The sequence below is a fragment of the Megalobrama amblycephala genome, linkage group LG12 (assembly GCF_018812025.1).
Source record: "Megalobrama amblycephala isolate DHTTF-2021 linkage group LG12, ASM1881202v1, whole genome shotgun sequence".
In the NCBI taxonomy this organism is placed as follows: Eukaryota; Metazoa; Chordata; class Actinopteri; order Cypriniformes; family Xenocyprididae; genus Megalobrama; species Megalobrama amblycephala.
Genome location: NC_063055.1, coordinates 22,849,278 through 22,867,508, shown reverse-complemented (window position 1 = coordinate 22,867,508; position 18,231 = coordinate 22,849,278). Strand labels below are relative to the sequence as shown.

Genomic DNA, 18,231 nt, shown 5'->3' with positions numbered 1-18,231 from the left:
CACTGACAGCCTGAAAAGGCCCAGTATGTAGTATACTATATTGAATAGCACTCTTGGTACAGCGCACTTTGTACTTTGTAAAATAGCACTTCATAAATTGGTTCATATTATCAATATCAATAATTAAATAATATTTATTTCATTTATTTATTAATTATTTATTCATTAAAAATATATAGTTCCATGTATATAGATACACAATGTAAAGAAAACCTTTTAATTATAATGCAATGACTATTATTTTGGACTGCTGATAGAACAGAACAGGAAGGGGAAAAGGAACAGATAGAAAGATCACGCGCGCATGCGCAGACACAGTACTTCCCTGCTTTCTGGTCAAACTTTTTCTGGTGATGTTTAAAACTCTGAGCGGTGTTTTCCGAAAACACATCGGTACTGCAAGAGTGAATCCACTCGGAATTTTCAGGCGAAACATGGGTAGTTTAAGCAACGAAAATCGCTCTATCCATTCAGACAACATCCAGGACGTTCATAACATCCCAATGGACGTGATCATACGACCCATTCCGCCTGTTTTAGACGAGCAGAAGGTCCAAAGCCTCATGACTAGCATAAAGGTTAGAAGAATTACTAGTATAGACTAGTGACTACATTTAACGTTTAAATATGCTTATTCAGTTTGTGACAGTATATGAGCTCGCCGCAGATAATGTCTTAACGTGTGATGATGAATTTCCAGGATGGCTCGGATATCTCCGTTGTGCCTCCCATAGACGTGCTTTGGATCACTGGAGAAAATGGGGGCAATTATTACTATTCTTTTGGCGGCTGTCATCGATTTGCTGCCTATCAGAGGTTAAAGATGAAATCCATACCAGCCAAGATAATCAAATCTAACATCTCAGACCTGCGCACCTACCTGGGAGCATCCACGCCGAATCTACTGTGATACAACGACACACATCAGAGACTCACTGAGGCTGGTGTACTTGCACTGACAGCCATCTGGATGATGTTCAGGCACATTTATCCTGTATAGGCTAATTGTGTTTTCTATAACACTGAGATGTAGGTTGTTGTTATGATGAAAATGGCACTTTTATGTTCCTGGTGAACAATTATTATTGTTATTATTATTGATGAGCAAGTAAATTAAGGAAAGTTCACACATGCATGTTAATCATGAAGTTTCTAATTAGACTATCATGATGTGTGAGTTCCTGTTCTCTAGTGATATCTCTAAAGGTGATTCTTATGAAGGAGCTATGAGTTTTTAATAATCCAAAACAAATGTAAAAGACTTCCATGTTTATATATTACTTTTGCTCGACATTATTTTGCTTGGTCACTGTGTGATTCAAGTCACAATGACCAAACAGATCTTCCTTCATCTGTTAGTTCTTAGCCTGACCACCAGATGGCAGCATTATAACACTGATTGATTAGAGCAGGGCTTCCCAAACTTTTTTTTTTGAAGGCCAAAGCCTTGACCTAAAGTACCCAGAGATTTTAATGTAATATTTTAGTTATTTAACACACATTTGCATGTTCATGGTTCTCTGTTATATGAGATTTTGTTCAATGTTATGTCGCCTATAGAGCTTTTCAGTCACGAAGCCAGTTTGTAGAACAACCCAATTGCTATCACTTTATTAAAAATACAGATTTTATTAGAAAAATCAATTGAAAGGCTTTATTCTGTTCTATTTTATAAATGCGTTTAATTGGTTGAAATAAAATGCAGATTTGTATTGTACGCTTCCAAGGCCTATCTGACCTTTGATGATTTTTATTTTGTTCCATTCAAATTCCTATGTCAAACCACAACATGAGCATCCACAAGATGACCACAAGCATGTGCCTGTCTGGTGACCTTGGTTATGTTCTGTGCTCTGGACCACAAGCTCTGAGATTGAGTCTCATGGGTGGACTCTGATGTCAGATGATTGTCTGGTACAGTCAGAGTCATATGGATTTTACTATTTACTTTTTTCCTGTTCTACTTTGGATATTACATGCCGTTTCTGCACATCTTAATCAGCACATTTTAATTTAATATCACAGCAAACTATGAACTTGTTTTTGTGAATTTCTAGATACACTAAATTTCTTCACAGCATTTTTAAAAATTAAAATTGATAGTTTTATGTGCCAGTGGAGGGGCATGAGAATTGTAGGACGTTCTCTGAAGCTCATCCATAACGGCAGGACATGTTGGAGGTCATGTGTCATGAGAACTGGCTAGCATTCTTCTCCTCTGCAGGCTGGAGAGAAGGAAAAGAATGAATACAGCAGCTCTTTTTTATTACACTGCTATATATAGATGGATTGAAGCTCACAGTCAGACTGATCTAGAGGAAATATAGTGGAACCACTAATCTGACATGAAAACTGCTCTCAGTCATTTCTACTTTCAGCTGTTGTCTGGAGGAGATCAGAGGACGGGCACCTTAGATTTTTTCCTTGTAATGGCATTTGATTTCCCTTGACCCTTGACCTTCGCCTAATAACCATAGCGAAAGGCCCCCTCAGACTTTACAACAACAATGACTGAAGCTTTTGAAACCCAGAATCTCGAACAGCAATAATTGCAGGTGGCTCAGTCAATAATATATATATTTTTTCAATAATATAATAAAAATGCCAAATTTAATTGTGGATTTTTGGACTTTGCAACAGTTTGTATAGTATGGCTTTATTAGACTAATATTAGAACTTTGCAAATGTCAGCAGCTTCAGTGTTTTGCATATGTAAATCTCCTTAAGGTGCACCCATGGTAGGTTGACCAAAAATTGAAAATTCTGTCATTATTTGTGGAAAACAATAGGAGATATATTGAAAAAAAAAATGTCCATACAATGATAGTCAGTGGGGTCTAATACAACATTGGCATAGAGTTGCTGCAGTGATGACGTTGGCTGTAGGCCAACCTGGAAGTTTACATCACCCTGGTTCCATCAGAAAAATCCCAATAGGAATTTTCCATTGGCTTTTGGACTATTGCAGAAAATAAGATCATAAACAAAAGTTTGTGATTCTTACATGTTTTGTTAAACATGACAATCTTTACAACTGAACACAATCAGCAGAAGTAAAAAGTTAAACGTAGACTTCAGTGTCACCATATAAGCTTTCAGTAAACTCTTTCCCTGAAAGTTCGAGTTAGGATAGCTTGCAAGAGCGCGATTACTAATATATCGAGGATGTAAAAGCGGACTAGTGAGTAGATGAGGTTTCCTGTTGGCTGGTGTCATAAACTAAAACATGAAAATATCTTGACCTTGTGTTAACCACAGACCTTATTTCTGGCATTAAACCAAAAACCCATGACTTCAGGATGATGGAACCAGAATTGCAAAAATAACTCGTTTTCGGGTTTTGGCCTACAAAAATACATCATCCCTGCAGCACTCTATTGACCTTATTTTGTGTTCTGCAGGAAAGAAAATGTCAAAGAGGTTCAGAACAACATGATTGATGGTTTAGTACATAATTGGGTGAACTATCCCTTTAAGAGATGTTGTCTTACCTTGGGATCTTTATAGCAAACAAGTTTAGCTGGACAGCAACAGCTGCTGATTGCAGGAATCGTGTCATTACAGTCGCATCCTTTGATCTTGGAGGAAGGTACAGGCCTGTGATTGGTGATTACTACCTTGTAGATCTCTGCTGGAAGATAACAGAGTTTCTCCATTGGCGATATACGAGTCCCTGGGGTGCTGGCCCTGATCTTGGCCTCCCTTTGGGGCCCCTCAGGAAGTGAAGAGGGGGCCCCGGGCCTCGGCGGAACAAACCTGCCCGACTGTAAATTTCTGGCAAAAGAATGGTCGCGTGTGAGAAGACTTCCTGTGGCTTCCTCACGGTCTGGAAAAAATGTATCCTTAGAAGTCTCCTGACACGCACAACCCCTGATTGAGGAGACACAAAGAAAGAGAGACAACACACACCCAATTTGGGAAGTGTGGGCTGCACCTGCTTCTTTTTGAGGGAAATAAAGGAAGCTGTAAGATTGTCTCCTACTTCCCAAAGATTTTTCTTTCCTAACTAGGAGGAAAGAGACAAAGAATGACAGATGGTGGGAGAAGAAACGGTTCCAGGTACTTAAGCGAAGGTTTTACTTACATCATCTGTAACATCATTGTGAGTATACTTAACTATGTGTTTGAAAGTCCCATGAATATTTCAATCTCACAGGCACCTGTCATTGTACTGGTGTAATTCTACTACTCTGCTTTTGACAGGCGTGAGAAATCATCACTCTCAGACAAATCCATTCTGTCGGAGGATCAGAAGGGCACAAAACACAGGCTTTGACCTGGAAGCCGATCTTCCTTCTTCTTGTTCTTGAGCGTAAGATCATGATATGTGAGATTCTGCATTATATTTTGTAGAAATTGTTATATTTATGCACAAATGACCGTTTATATTTTTTGCTGATAGTGTAATTTGCTGTAATGACTTTTAATAGAAGAGACGTCTTTGTTCTATGTCTAACAAATTTTCATAATATTATTACAATAATTATCTAATAATTTACTAGTATATTGTGGTATTAAGTATCGATAGATTGTTTTTGTTGTTTATTATTTTTGGATTATTTTGATGTATATTCGAGTGAAACAGATGGTTGAAAATAAAACAATGCAGGGCGGGACGTGGTTCAATCCAAGGGGTGTTGATTGGATGGAGGCAGATCTGAATGAAAACTTGCAGTTGACTGTAGGAAGTCCGTTCTTTCACCGGAAGAATGATGTTTTTTTTTTTTTTTAGATAAAACATGATATGGTTGGACAACATGCATTTAGAAAACAGATGTAGATGACAGGTGAATTTCCATTTCATGCCAATTTTAAATGAACTTAACTCTAGTGTTGAAGGATTAGTTCACTTTAAAATGAAAGATTTACTCACCCTCAAACCATCCTAGGTTATATGACTTTCTTCTTTCTGATGAACACAATCAGAGTTATATTAATAAATATCCTGATGCATCGAAGCTTTATAATGGCAGTGAACGGGAAAAACAAGTATGAAGAAAAAAGTGCATCCATCCATTGTAAATGTACTCCACACAGCTCCAGGGGGTTAATAAGGGCCTTCTGAAGCGAAGCGATACGTTCTGTGTAAGAAAAATACCCATATTTAAAGGATTAGTCCACTTTCAAATAAAATTTTCCTGATCATTTACTCACCCCCATGTCATCCAAGATGCTCATGTCATCAAGGTTTTTGATGAAAACATTCCAGGATTATTCTCCTTATAGTGCACTTCAATGGCCTCCAAACGGTTGAAGGTCAAAATGACAGCCTTCAAAGGTCTTTAAACGATACCAGACAAAGAATAAGGGTCTTATCTAGTGAAATGATCGGCCATTTTCGAAAAAAAATGTAAATGTATATGCTTTATAAACAAATGATCGCCTTTTTAAGTGCTTCCGCTTTCCGTATTCTTCAAAAAGCTTAGGCTGTATGTCCTACGCCTTCCCTATTCTGCTTACGGAAAAAATGTAACTGCCGCTGCGTTCGTTCCGTAAGTAGAATAGGGAAGGCTTAGGACATACAGCGTAAGGTTTTTAAAGAATACGGAAATGCGGTTTTGGCGGAAGCACTTGGAAGGCGATCATTTGTTTATATAAAGCATATACATTTACAACAGTTTTTTGAAAATGGCCAATCGTTAAGACCCTTAAAGTCCTTTGAAGCTGCACTAAAACTGTCATTTTGACCTTCAACTGTTTGGAGGCCATAGAAGTCCACTATATGGAGAAAAATCCTGGAATGTTTTCATCAAAAACCTTAATTTCTTTTCGACTGAAGAAAAAAGGACATGGACATCTTGGATGACATGGGGTGAGAAATTATCAGGAAATTTTTATTTAAAATTTTTACGAATTTTCAATAAACGAAAAAAGCTGATGTCGTGTCATTTATGCTTTTTTCATAAACATTTTATTTTATAACTTGTTAAATATGGGTATTTTTCTTACACAAAACATATCGCTTTGCTTCAGAAGACCTTTACTAACCCCTTGGAGCCGTGTGGAGTACGTTTATAATGGATGGATGCACTTTCTTCAGCTTCAAACTCATTGGTCCTGTTCACTGCCATTATTTATTAATATAACTCCGATTGTGTTCATCAGAAAGAAGAAAGACATATACACCTATAGATGGCTTGAGGGTGACTAAATCGGGGTAATTTTCATTTTAAAATGAACTAATCCTTTAACAAGAGAACCTGATGATTCAGAATTTCAGAAGCTACAACATTTTTTTTGACAACACTGATGAAACTTGCTGTATTATAACACTTCCTGGATGCCCCTATTTAAAGGTCAGTGCAGCTGAGTCAGAACCATTTGGATTCAGCATTCACAGAAGTGCATTTTGTAAAATTGAAAAAGAAAAAGATTTTCACATACTTATTTTGAATGCTGCGACTGACAACAGGACATTGACGTAGACTTGCTGCATTCTCTAAATTAAAGTGTCCATTAAGTGTGTGTTGGTGCTCCTGCTGTATGGTCTTGTCTTGTTTTGTATGTCAGTGTTCAAGAGTTATGGAGCAATAGGACATGAATAGACTTCCCTTTCCTGTACAGCTTTTGGCAGGATCCTACCATTGACCCTTACCTGCAGGGGTCAGTCAACATTTCCCTGAATAGCGTCTGATTTCACACTGTGGGTCTGTGCGCTGTACGAATCCCCTGCTGACGCTGCAGTCCACGGGGGTTATGTGATGACAAAATAATGACATATACTTGCACATTCACACAGGGAAACTTACCAAACCATTTCAGCATATTTGTGGTTACATGCAAATGAATAATGGACTTCTCATCCCCTCTGGATGGACTTACATTAGCCTTGCAAATGCTGGGAAGAATTAGCTGTCCTGAAAACACGTTTTTCCTCTTCTCTCTCTCTCACACACACACACCTCCATCACATGTGGCCACAATATGAGTTATGAGACACTGACCCTAGTCATACAGCTGCACCACAATACAACATTATATACTTTGATAAACTCGTATGCTTTCTACATCCTCAATACGCATGCTAAATCAATACTTATGGCTTAGAATGAGTCGAAATGTGTATTTCTCTATGACAACAGGTTATCGAAGGAATATTATTACAAAGGTTATTACAAGTAAAGCTCAGTCGACAAGCATTTGTGTCATAACATTGATAAGCACAGACATGAATTCTGATCTGTTTCTTCTAAAAAAATACAAACATCTGGGTCACAGTGAGACACTTACAATGGAAGAGAATGGGACCAAACATTAAAATACTGTTTCAATAGTATAGCCACAAGATCTAAATATTCATATTAAAGGTATAAATGTATACATTTCTTTGTTCTGCTGTACGCAAAGGAAGATATTTGGAAGAATGTTTGTAACCAAGCAGATCTTGCCCCCCATTGACTGCTATTATATATTTTTTCCTATGATGGTAGTCAATGGGGGCGAGATCTGCTTGGTTACAAACATTCTTCCAAATATCTTCCTTTGCGTACAGCAATTTATATAGGTTTGGAACAACATGACTTCATTATTTTTAAAAAAAAGTAAAGTTATACTCAATTCTGCTATTTTTTGCCATCACAATGTTACCCTAAATCTAAGAACAGCCTTATAGCTTAAATAATACAAAGTATTATACAAAGCTCAAATAAGTTTTAACAGATTAATTATTATAATAAAATGATAAGATACCAATTTCTGCTTTTAAATCCTCTAAAAATTGCACCATTGTAAGCGCCTCATTGTAACCTCAATTTTTGCCATTTATTTTAAAGGAAACAAATGCTGTTGTTGTTAAACCTGGAATATTCCTTTAATATAACTCCATAGATTATGGTTTGAATTATGGAGGAGTTCATATAGAGTTCTAGCATAGTCTACCCCCACTTCCCATAACACACACACACACCTGCTCTGCTCACTCAAATGTATGAACCCTATACACTACAGCCTAACCTCTCTCTCCTTCCTAAACAAGATTGTTGGTTTCTCTCTGAAATGATTTTATTGGTCCTGTAAATCTGTATGTTCAGCTGCAGTCTTACATCACTGATTCATCCCATCCAGCTCATATGAGAACACTGAATCTGCCATTGTATGATGAATACATCCACCAAAGATTGGGGATATTTTAAATTCATTAATATGTTAATGAAGTTATGGAATGTAAAAATTATGTATATATATATATATAATACTATTTACTTCTTATCATACAATTTATTTCTAAAAAAAAATATATATATATTACAAATACTATTAAAAAATTGTTTGAAACATTTAAATTAGGGATTTTTTGAAGATGTTTTAGAAAGTACACTTTCAGTTTTTCTACTTCAAAATGTAATGTTTAATTAAATGTGTTACTTGCTGTTTCTTTGTAATCGTTTGTGAAATTTGCTAGCAGTTTCTTAGTGATTATTGTTTCTACACTCATTTTTTTTTTAATGATGGATCAGCAGAGTTTTATTGATTATTGCCCCCTGGGTTTGTAAAAACAGCGTGCAGGTGTTTTGAAAATGTCGTAGGTGTCGTATATGGTGGGAGGGGGTTGTTGGTGCAGCTGAGGGGACAGAAAGTCCCGGGTTTAAGTGACACTGGCATGTTTGTGAAAGCTGCTCCAAGTGACATATTACGGGCCATGGAAGCACAGAGAAAATAAATGAGACAGAGAAAAAGGGTCTGGAAACCATTTGCCACTGTCTCACTCTCTCTTTCTTAGATCATTCTTAACATCTGCCTCATGTTTATTTACCCAACACCCGCTTCTGGCTATAAACAAACCATCTCTGCATGAGCTCAGCCCCTGCAGAAGCTCATAGCCTCCAGCAGAAATTCTGCCTCTCGGCCACAAACCAAACAGAGAGACCAACAAACATAATTATGTGAATTTCATTTTACTGTTACTTGTTATCTTGAGTTAGAGCTGGAGTAAAGCTGTGCTTTTAGCTATAAGGAGAGTTTCTGACCAAGATCCCGTTCAAAATCCAGGTCTAAAGGCCCAAAATAAGAAATATAAATTTATAAAAATGTCTTTGTTCCAATAAAGCACTATTTAGTAGTTTGTGTGATTATTGGACCAAATGAGGATGATTACATTGCTTGGGCACATAAGCTCAGGTCAAAGATGAGAGGTCACAGGTTAGTGAGTTTGGTCACATAAGCACATATGGATGATTTAAGGTTTTGCATTCCTTTGCACTGAAACAGAAACTTAGTCAGAGCATGATTGTGAAGCAGTGAGACATGTTATTGTTATATGACAAGGTCAGTCATGAATTATGACAGGAAGGAAAGTGAAAATGTAAATGAGTATGAAGCAGAGAAACGAATGTGTGAACCCAAAGACAAGAATGAAAGTGAACAAATTTGAAATATGTGTGTGTGTATTTTTGTGACATATCAAGACACAAATTTGTATAATGACATGGGTATGATATAGATATTACAAGCATACAGAATGAGTTTTTTGAGAAAGTAAAAATGTGCACAGTTTTCTGTGATTGGTAGTTTAGGTGTAGGGTTAGTGTAGGGGGATAAAAAATATGGTTTGTACAGTATAAAAACCATTACGCCTATGGAATATCCCCACAATTCACAAAAACAAATGTGTGGGTGTGTGTGTGTGTACAGGGTTGGGCAAAAATACATCAAAATGTATATTAAAATAAAATACCAAATACCTTCATTTTAAGTGTATCAAAATAAATACAGCCGCCACACCATGTATCAAAATAAACTACTTTTTGTATTTTAAAAAATACTAAAAAATACTTTTACAAGGGAGCATGAAATTTCTTCGCAAACCTTCCATCAATTAGCCTATTTGATCTATCCCTTCACCATTACACTGAAGTAATGCAATAAATCTGACATATGCAACCATTTAAAGGCACAATATGTACAGTAGGATTTTTGGATTAAAATATCCAAAAACCACTAGAACAATGTTATATTTTGTTGACTTGTGTACTTACATTATCCCAAATGTTTCCAAGAATGTGCGTCGCCTATAAGTGACATCATGTGCGTCGCCTATCAATGACATCATACCAGTGTTACCCTCGATTTCTGGTTTTATTTTGTAGAAAGCATATAAAAAACACAAAAGACACATTATATTCCTCATCTGTCTAATAAAACATATTATATGTAATATATTATATGTTTTCTTAGACAGATGAGTAACTGTTTGGATTCATTCATCGACAGAAAACTAATCATGTTATATAGCTTCTTGTTTAAATCTCATTTCTTGATTTACCACCAGTACCATGTTTTACCATGACTAATATCGATCTATCTTGTGCAACAAGTGTCTAATAGCAGCTGCTGAGCGAACGCAGAGTAGCATTATAACAACTTTCAACACAAATGTATCTAATATGATAAACAACGCTGCGTTATACCACATACGCTAGACCGGCGACTGTGGCATAATAAAAGTTCCACTGCTCTCGAGACGTGTGTCGCGTTCGTCTCTCATTAGCAATTGCTCCAGCGGCCTCGTTCAGCTCCAACATCACTTGGCCTGCTTTGCTTCATACTACAGTAACGTTAATAATGTCATCCATAAACATGATTTCTGCCCGAGTCCCGTCCCGATTCTTTTCCACTGGCTGTAGACGTGAAGACAATACCTCCCATGATTCCACTAAAACAAGGATAAGTGACCGAATAAGCGACCTCTAGCAGCGAAAATTTACATATTGTGGCTTTAACAGATCAAATATTCACATATCCCTGTGATTTCCCAGATGAAGGTTAGTTTTAAAGTAACCAACAGTTTAATTTTTAACAGTTTGCAAATGACTCATAATTGTATCCTGATTTAGTTATTTTGTGTTTGGTAACGAAGGGCCTACTTTGCATCAGCAACACTAACTCAATGACAAACAAGTCATTTATAAGAAGACAACTGATGGCACCTGTATTCATAGCTCTAATAAATAATTTGATTGTTAATCATAAATATAGTTTTCAAGAACATTATGTAAATTGGTAAACTATTTAGCCTAGGCTATTAAAACAAACACCAAAACTTAACATCTGTTCTGAACTCAACAAAGTCTGGGCAAACTACTGAGTAAGCACCAATCAGAGGTTACATTTTTATGATGTCATCATGTAGACTTCTTACAAAGTATTTTACAGTATTTTAAAATTACAAAAATACAAAACAATAAAGTATTTTGATACAAAATACAAAGCCATTTTCATCAACCCTATCAAATACAAATTGCAATATACTATTTTGTATTTAAAAATACGTATTTAAAATATATGTAGGCCTATCATAAATACTGCCCATCCCTGTGTGTGTGTGTGTGTGTGTGTGTGTGTGTGTGTGCGTGCGCGCGCGTGCACGTTTTTGTGACATATCAGGACACAAATGTGTATAATGACATGGGTATGACATAGGTATTACAAAAAGAGGTGACTTATGAGGACATTACCCCATGTCCCCACTTTTCAAAAGGCTTATAAATCATACAGTGCACAGTTTGGTTAGGTTTAGGGGTAGGGGTAGTGTAGGGGGATAGAAAATACAGTTTGTACAGTATAAAAACCATTACGCCTATGGAATGTCCCCACAATTCACAAAAACGAACGTGTGTGAGTGTGTGTGTGTGTGTTTGTGTGCGTTTGACAAAACAAGCCAAAACAGGTTGAGAGAGAGAGACCCCTACAGTTAATTATCATGGCCTCGTGCTCTTTGAGCCACTGAATGAAAACAAACCGCAGCGGGTCTAAAACTCTCACTTAACGAAATCAGTAATAATGTGACTGATTGCAAATTGAAAGAAGAAAAAAAAGAACCGTATTTAAAAGCAAATACGCTCCAGAAAACTTGATTCACGGATGAGTTTGACTTTTTAAAATTTGTTTTTACTGGGTTCATTGTGATGAAAAGTACTTGTGTAAATAAACATGTTGATTTTAGCAGCATTAGCAGTGCGTTTGCCAGCCTCTTTGTTGCACGTTCATTATAGACCCACTGTTGTTTTAAACGCCTCGCTGTCAAATGGCCGCGCAATAAAAGCAGTAAATTCAGAGGATAATCACCGGCCGTGAGTTAGCTACATGCAGGTGCAGCTTCTGTTTTTCCCAGTAAAGGTTCATATTACTTAACGAGCTCATAAAGTCCATTTTCTTGATATTTTTCCATACAATAATAATACGTCATTAAATGGAAGAAAGTGCAATTGTGAAAAAGTTGTGTGCAAAAGTTGTCATCTAATTATTTAAACATTTAATGCAGCGATTAAACTGAAGTTTTAAATTTTATTTATTTATTTATTTATTTATTTTACAGTAGCCTATAGGACATCTGACACAAAATAAAAATAAAATAAGTTTGTATGATTGTATGTGCTGTTAAAACTGTGATCAAGGGAAAAAATCTTTCAACAAGAAACACTGACAACCGACATGAACTGCAATATTTTATCAACAACAATATTGCACGAGGAATAGCCTAATTAAATTAAGAATGTAAAATTAAATTAATAAAAATATAAACTGTAAGTTACAAATACATTTATAAATAAATCAAAACAAAAAACCCGCCTTTTACTGTGGCAATGTAGGCCTACCATGATACATTACAGTGATGGTTCAGTACCGTGGTACCATAGTACTAAAATTCATCTTATAATATTTACATGGTGTTCCAAGATACTTCCTAGAATACCATGGTACTGCCTTGGTACTGTATACCTGTCCAAAAACACCTTTTGGTACTTTCACGTGAACATATTAGCCTACTTTATGTTTTTCTTTATCAAATAACCATAATGTCTGTGTCCTGGGTGTACTTTAATTAGTTTGTAAAACGATTAACTATTAAAAATAGGTATTTTGTTCTCAAATATGATTTAGTGAGTCTGTGAGAGACTGTAGCTTTGGTTATTTGCATATGACTGACCGCTCCTCCCTATAAAAGTCGCGCGCGCTGCTCCTGCTTCAGCTGCTCGCGCATGGAATGACTGTAAGGACACACATCAAGAGGATCTTTTAACATGTTATGAGATCTATCAACTGCTGAAAGCACACCAGAGAAACACACATCAGGCTTTGGCGATGCAGTGTTTGCGTGGCTAGTGCTTGACAACAAGCCATAATTTCCTTTTGGATACTTTGGATACTTTCCTCTCGGTTTCATCGAGCTCTTGTCCAAATATTGTTTTAGTAATGGCATTTGCCATGCTGCGGCCCATAGCTACTCATCTAGCGTACTCGGATGTTGCCATGATGTCCGAGGATGAGGAAAACCGCAGCGAGAGCGACGGCAGCTCGGAGCAGAGCTACGGTTGCTGTCCCAGCGCGGAGAAGCGGCGGAGGATGTCACGCAAGTCCACGGTGAGCAGTGTGGTTATAGTAAAGCAACGGAACGCAGCGAACGCGCGGGAACGTGATAGAACGCAGAGCGTCAACACGGCTTTCACGGCGTTACGGACTCTTATTCCCACCGAGCCGGTGGACAGAAAGCTGTCAAAGATTGAGACTCTGCGCTTAGCCTCCAGTTACATCTCACATCTGGCCAATGTGCTCCTGATAGGGGATGGAGGAGAGGACGCGCAGCCGTGCGTGAGCGCGGTGTACAGCGCGCAGGGGGACAGCGGAGGAAAGCAGCCACGCACCATATGTACTTTCTGCCTCAGCAGCCAGAGAAAAGGGGTAAGCGACTATTCAAATGGATGGACATACGAGAGAACATTTAGTTATTGATACTGTCTGGAAGTGATTGTAATAAACATTTAGCCTATCTTTATAATAGTAAACATTTATGGATAGCAAATGGGCAGGATGTGCGGATCTACGCACCTTGGACAGTGTGAAGGACCATTGAAATGTAATAGCTACGGGCTGTTAAAGAGAGAAATTGTATGAATGGAACATAATGTACACATAAATTAACTTTAAAGGCTTTAGAAAATGAAAGAAGAACACATTTAGGTAACAAAACAATAATGGCAGCCCTTAGCTGATGTTGTAATTATGCCTATCAAATAGGCCTATTCAATGACAGTTTTTTTCAACTTTAGGTTACATGTGGTCCCCTCTAATACCAATAATACATTTGGTCACATCTTTTGTCCTAGAAGATAAGTATAAAATCATATTAAAGTATCATAACTTAATTTCCTTGCAATACACAACCGCACGTGAGCGGTTTTCCAACATTCAGTAACCATTAAGCGTCGAATAAAACAAGAACGATAGAACAGAATAGGCCAAAATATCAGAAAGATAGATCATATATTTGTTAGGCCTGGCATTAATAACCTTTTGTTTTGTCTATGTGTGATTTTGCAGATAAAAGATGGGAATGACTGCGTCCGCATGCGGGGAATCGCTTCATTGCGCGTCACACGCCGGTAGCAGCAGCAGCAGCAGCGCGTGAGATGAAACCGCCACTCAGGGAGCGCGAGAGGTGAGCGAGACTCCTCGCGACGGAGATTCTCGGAAGACTCGCCATTCAAACAAGCGTTGATTTTAAATTTTGTACTTTTCTGTGTGTGTTTTGTATAGAGATATGAACATTTAAAATGCAGTGCATAAAATATTTTTTTTTCTTTTTCGTTTTCTTTTTTAAAAAGAGAATTTATACATTTTATACACAAACTGTGAGAACACCATGGTGAAATAAAATATATTTTTTTCAAATTTTAAATGTCCTCTGTCAGTTATGTGGATGGCACATGAAAAAAGAAGCACTTTTATAAATGTTTTGGGTTGAAAGGATTTTTCTTTAAATTTTATTTTTCCAGTAAATCTGCTGACCAATAGAAGACGATGCTTAGAATTAAGCATCAATTCATTTTTCATTAATTCATATTTATAGCACAAAAATTCATCTCAGTGGGATTTTAACATAATAACATTTATAGCATATGGATGATTAAACTTCGGAAATAAAGACCTTTGCCCAATTGCTAGAGCATTTATAATGATTTTTGTTGCTTTTCTGGTTTTGTATCTCTTCAGGGTTAAAAAAACAAATAGGCCTACAAAAAAAGATGGAAGAACAGTTGTGGGCTCAGGAGATTTAGGCAGGGTTTCAAGTCAATCAGTCATCTGAAACTAAACATTAATTCAAATTCAGATAAAACTCATTAATCATCTCTTTACATAACTATTAACTCCTCTCATTCTCTGTGTGGTCCTTTTCTCATTGTTTAGTTGGTTTGTAACTTCTGTAAAGGACAGAAACCAAATGCCTGACTTTTTAAATTCTTTTATATCTCTCATTCTGTCTCCATGTGTTTTTGAAATCTGGGATGTATTAGTCACGGTAAATACTACCCTTCGGTCAGCACGGGGACCTGCTGCAGCTGTGCATCTGTGAGCTGCATAAATCACCATGAGGGTCAGCTTGGAAAGTGGGGTGGGGGTAATATAGAGCAAGAGAAAGTGTAAGAGGGGGGATTGATAAAGAGAAAGCAGTGTCGAAGGTCTGGGTGAAGATTAAGCAAGCTCTTGGATGAAGGTCATAGGTTACTGTACATACAAGTTGAGTGGGTGTTTTAAAATCACAGTCAAAAATAGATCTATAATTGTTAATATCCCAATTCTGTGAACTTATATAAAGAAACTAACCTTGGGTGAACTGGTTGAGAAAGGAAAACCTTAAATAACCCAAGAGACATCAAATATGTTGTGTCTGATCTCTCCTCCACTGCTCTAGATTTAAAGCTGTTGTTTGTTCCATCCCACATGCAGCGATCAGACTGAAGACAGACATCCATTCCAACAGAGCTACAAAGGAGCATGTTTCTCATATGAAATAGTCCACGATTATGTTTTTTTTTTTTTTTTTTGATGGTCTCCTACAATAACCGAGATTGGATTTTGGATCTGCTCAGAAAAATTTGGCTTATTAAATTAATGATTGAGATTTTATATATATTTAAATATATATATTAAAGTAAAATAATATATAAAAACATTATCTGAATATATAATACAAACTTTTTATTATTATTATTTTGTCTAATCACAGCTCCATAGATTTATCTGAGAAATCATGATGATTCAATTAATCTTAAAATATGTGTTATGTGAATAATATGTGTGCATGTATACAGTCAAATCAAAATTTATTCAGACACCTTGAACATTTCATTCATTAATACAGTTTATTCACTATAGTTTAAAAAAATGGTAATAAAATATGACAAGATCTCAGAGTTAAACTGTGTCAGAAAAAAATTATCTTAATTATGTCAGATAACACTTAAGCAAAATATGGTCAGGTCAAAGTGTCTGAATAATTTTTGGCTCCAAATTTTTTATCAGTTTTACTGGTAGTCCACTGTATGAAGAATTTTTGGGTATAATATGTCACAGTTTACTTTATTTTGCTATGCTCACTTACATAAATGAACTAGTGTCCTGTACCCACTAGTAAAAATATATCAAAAATATAAAAATGTCTGAATAATTTTTGGTTTGACTGTATATTTGTATATGGAATTATTGTGTGTGTATAGTGAAAAATATACTAAAATGTATTTGAAATACAATTTATGTTGTGCTAAGTATACTACAAATACATTTACATATTTATGTACTAAATAAAAATACCCTGCAATTGTACTTTTTGTATACTAAACTATTATACTTAAAGTCTGCTAAATTTGGAACTAATTTTGTACTCATTGCACTTTAATTGTGCAGAAGTAGTGCTGAGGTCCAACTAAAGATATACTTAAGTATATGTGATTGTGCTAAAGTGGAACTACTGTATTGTAAGTATACTTTAGGTACACTTTAAATATCTTGCATTTAAAGACTGATATTATACAAAGATCATATAATCCTTATTAATAGTGATTTTAAAACACTTTATAGGTATAATATTAAGAAATGTGCATTGTGCAATAAAGAAATACTCCAAATAAAGTTTAATTATAATTTTATATCAGTAAGTCATAAGCGATGTCATAAAATATGTTAATGAATTTGAAGTATACTTAGTATGAAATAAATTTATTTTAAATAGATTTTAGTTTTTTTTTTACTAGGGTATATACATATATTTATTTATTTACCTGCAGGTCAGTGTGACCATTATCCAACATCAGAGAACTGTGAACATGCAAATGTATTGTTAAATTATTGAAAAATTAACTTAAAATCTTTTAGGTCAAAGGGGTTTCGCTGACAAAAAAAGTTTGGGAATCCCTGCATTACATGAACAAACAATAATAAACATGAAAACAGAAATGACATAAAATATTTTTGTCCAGCCTTTTGTTCAGATAAATAATTAGTGAAGGTCACTGGATATGAAGAAGACATATGTTTCACAGTGTTTAAGCGGATGCAACAATATTAATGGAGTTAAGGAGCGCTAGTCTGAGCCCTGCCACTGCACCACAAACAACTAGATCACATTCAATATTTTTATTTACAGCCCATAAAACAGATATTCAAAAGAAGCGTTAACGTCAGAAATGGGCAAGGCCAAAATAACAAACAAAAGTGTTCAGCCTTGGGAGAAATTAACAACAGAAATAAATTAACAACAGAAATATACTACCTACCTGGCCACAAAACAGGAGAAAAACAGGACACAACAAAAATGGCACCCATCTCCCTACAGCTCCCATTAGAGAAAGAAACAAAACAACAGTTAAGGTGGCTTTAGGCCTGGTTTCATAGACAGGGCTTAGATTAAGCAAGGAGTAGTTAAATTAGGACATAGCTTTTATAGAGAAAAACATTACTTGTGTGCATCTTGAGACAAAACAATGGCACTGACATGTTTTAATATATGTCAGTGCAAGTCACAGCTCAAACATGCATTTTAGTCTGGGAGTATAGGCTTAAGCCTTGTCTGTGAAACTGGGCATTAATGTTGTAAGCATTAACAACAACAACAAAAACAAAATGTAAATGTTAACCCACACTTAAACGACAATAAGTGTTGGAGTCACCCTCAACAACCACTGAATTAACACAATGCCACAGGGTAGAAAATAATGCAGTGATCACATTCAACACAAGAATGTACACAGCAGCAACAGGCTGGGCAGGTCAAAGACAGCACTCTGGAGAAATCTCTCTGGGGAAAGTTTCAAAGGGGCATTTGCACGACAAGGATGGACTAAAAACAGAAAAGTTTTTCCTTTACGTTGCACTTTCATGTAAACGGCTCCTAAAAGCAGAGAAGAAATTTACACAACACAGTTTTCAACTAAAAACTGAAAACTTTTTATGCATTTT

General features: G+C 36.1%; 2 protein-coding genes across 4 annotated transcripts; both read left to right on the top strand.

The window, feature by feature from the left end:
* Positions 1 to 265: 265 nt before the first annotated feature.
* On the top strand, positions 266 to 1,717 carry srxn1 (sulfiredoxin 1 homolog (S. cerevisiae)). Its single transcript, XM_048210798.1, has 2 exons — positions 266 to 578; positions 701 to 1,717. Exons 1-2 carry the CDS (start codon positions 354 to 356, stop codon positions 908 to 910), a joined length of 435 nt encoding a protein of 144 aa, XP_048066755.1. The 5' UTR covers positions 266 to 353; the 3' UTR covers positions 911 to 1,717.
* Positions 1,718 to 12,953: 11,236 nt separating this feature from the next.
* tcf15 (transcription factor 15) lies at positions 12,954 to 16,219 on the top strand. Of its 3 annotated transcripts, XR_007187650.1 has the most exons (3): positions 12,954 to 13,677; positions 14,317 to 14,434; positions 15,724 to 16,219. XR_007187650.1 is itself a non-coding variant. In XM_048211214.1 (2 exons), exons 1-2 carry the CDS (start codon positions 13,192 to 13,194, stop codon positions 14,380 to 14,382), a joined length of 552 nt encoding a protein of 183 aa, XP_048067171.1. In that variant the 5' UTR covers positions 12,954 to 13,191; the 3' UTR covers positions 14,383 to 15,716. The 3 variants fall into 3 exon arrangements, 2 of the variants coding, with proteins under 2 accessions (XP_048067171.1, XP_048067172.1); XM_048211214.1 differs by lacking the exon at positions 15,724 to 16,219 and having other exon boundaries at positions 14,317 to 15,716; XM_048211215.1 differs by lacking the exons at positions 14,317 to 14,434; positions 15,724 to 16,219 and adding an exon at positions 14,046 to 14,296.
* Positions 16,220 to 18,231: the final 2,012 nt, after the last annotated feature.

Coding starts and splice junctions, on each gene's coding strand:
- tcf15 (XM_048211214.1), top strand. CDS start 13,192: ATGGCATTTGCCATGCTGCGGCCCATAGCTACTCATCTAGCGTACTCG. Junction 13,678..14,316: donor TCAGCAGCCAGAGAAAAGGG/GTAAGCGACTAT, acceptor GTGATTTTGCAG/ATAAAAGATGGGAATGACTG.
- srxn1 (XM_048210798.1), top strand. CDS start 354: ATGTTTAAAACTCTGAGCGGTGTTTTCCGAAAACACATCGGTACTGCA. Junction 579..700: donor GCCTCATGACTAGCATAAAG/GTTAGAAGAATT, acceptor ATGAATTTCCAG/GATGGCTCGGATATCTCCGT.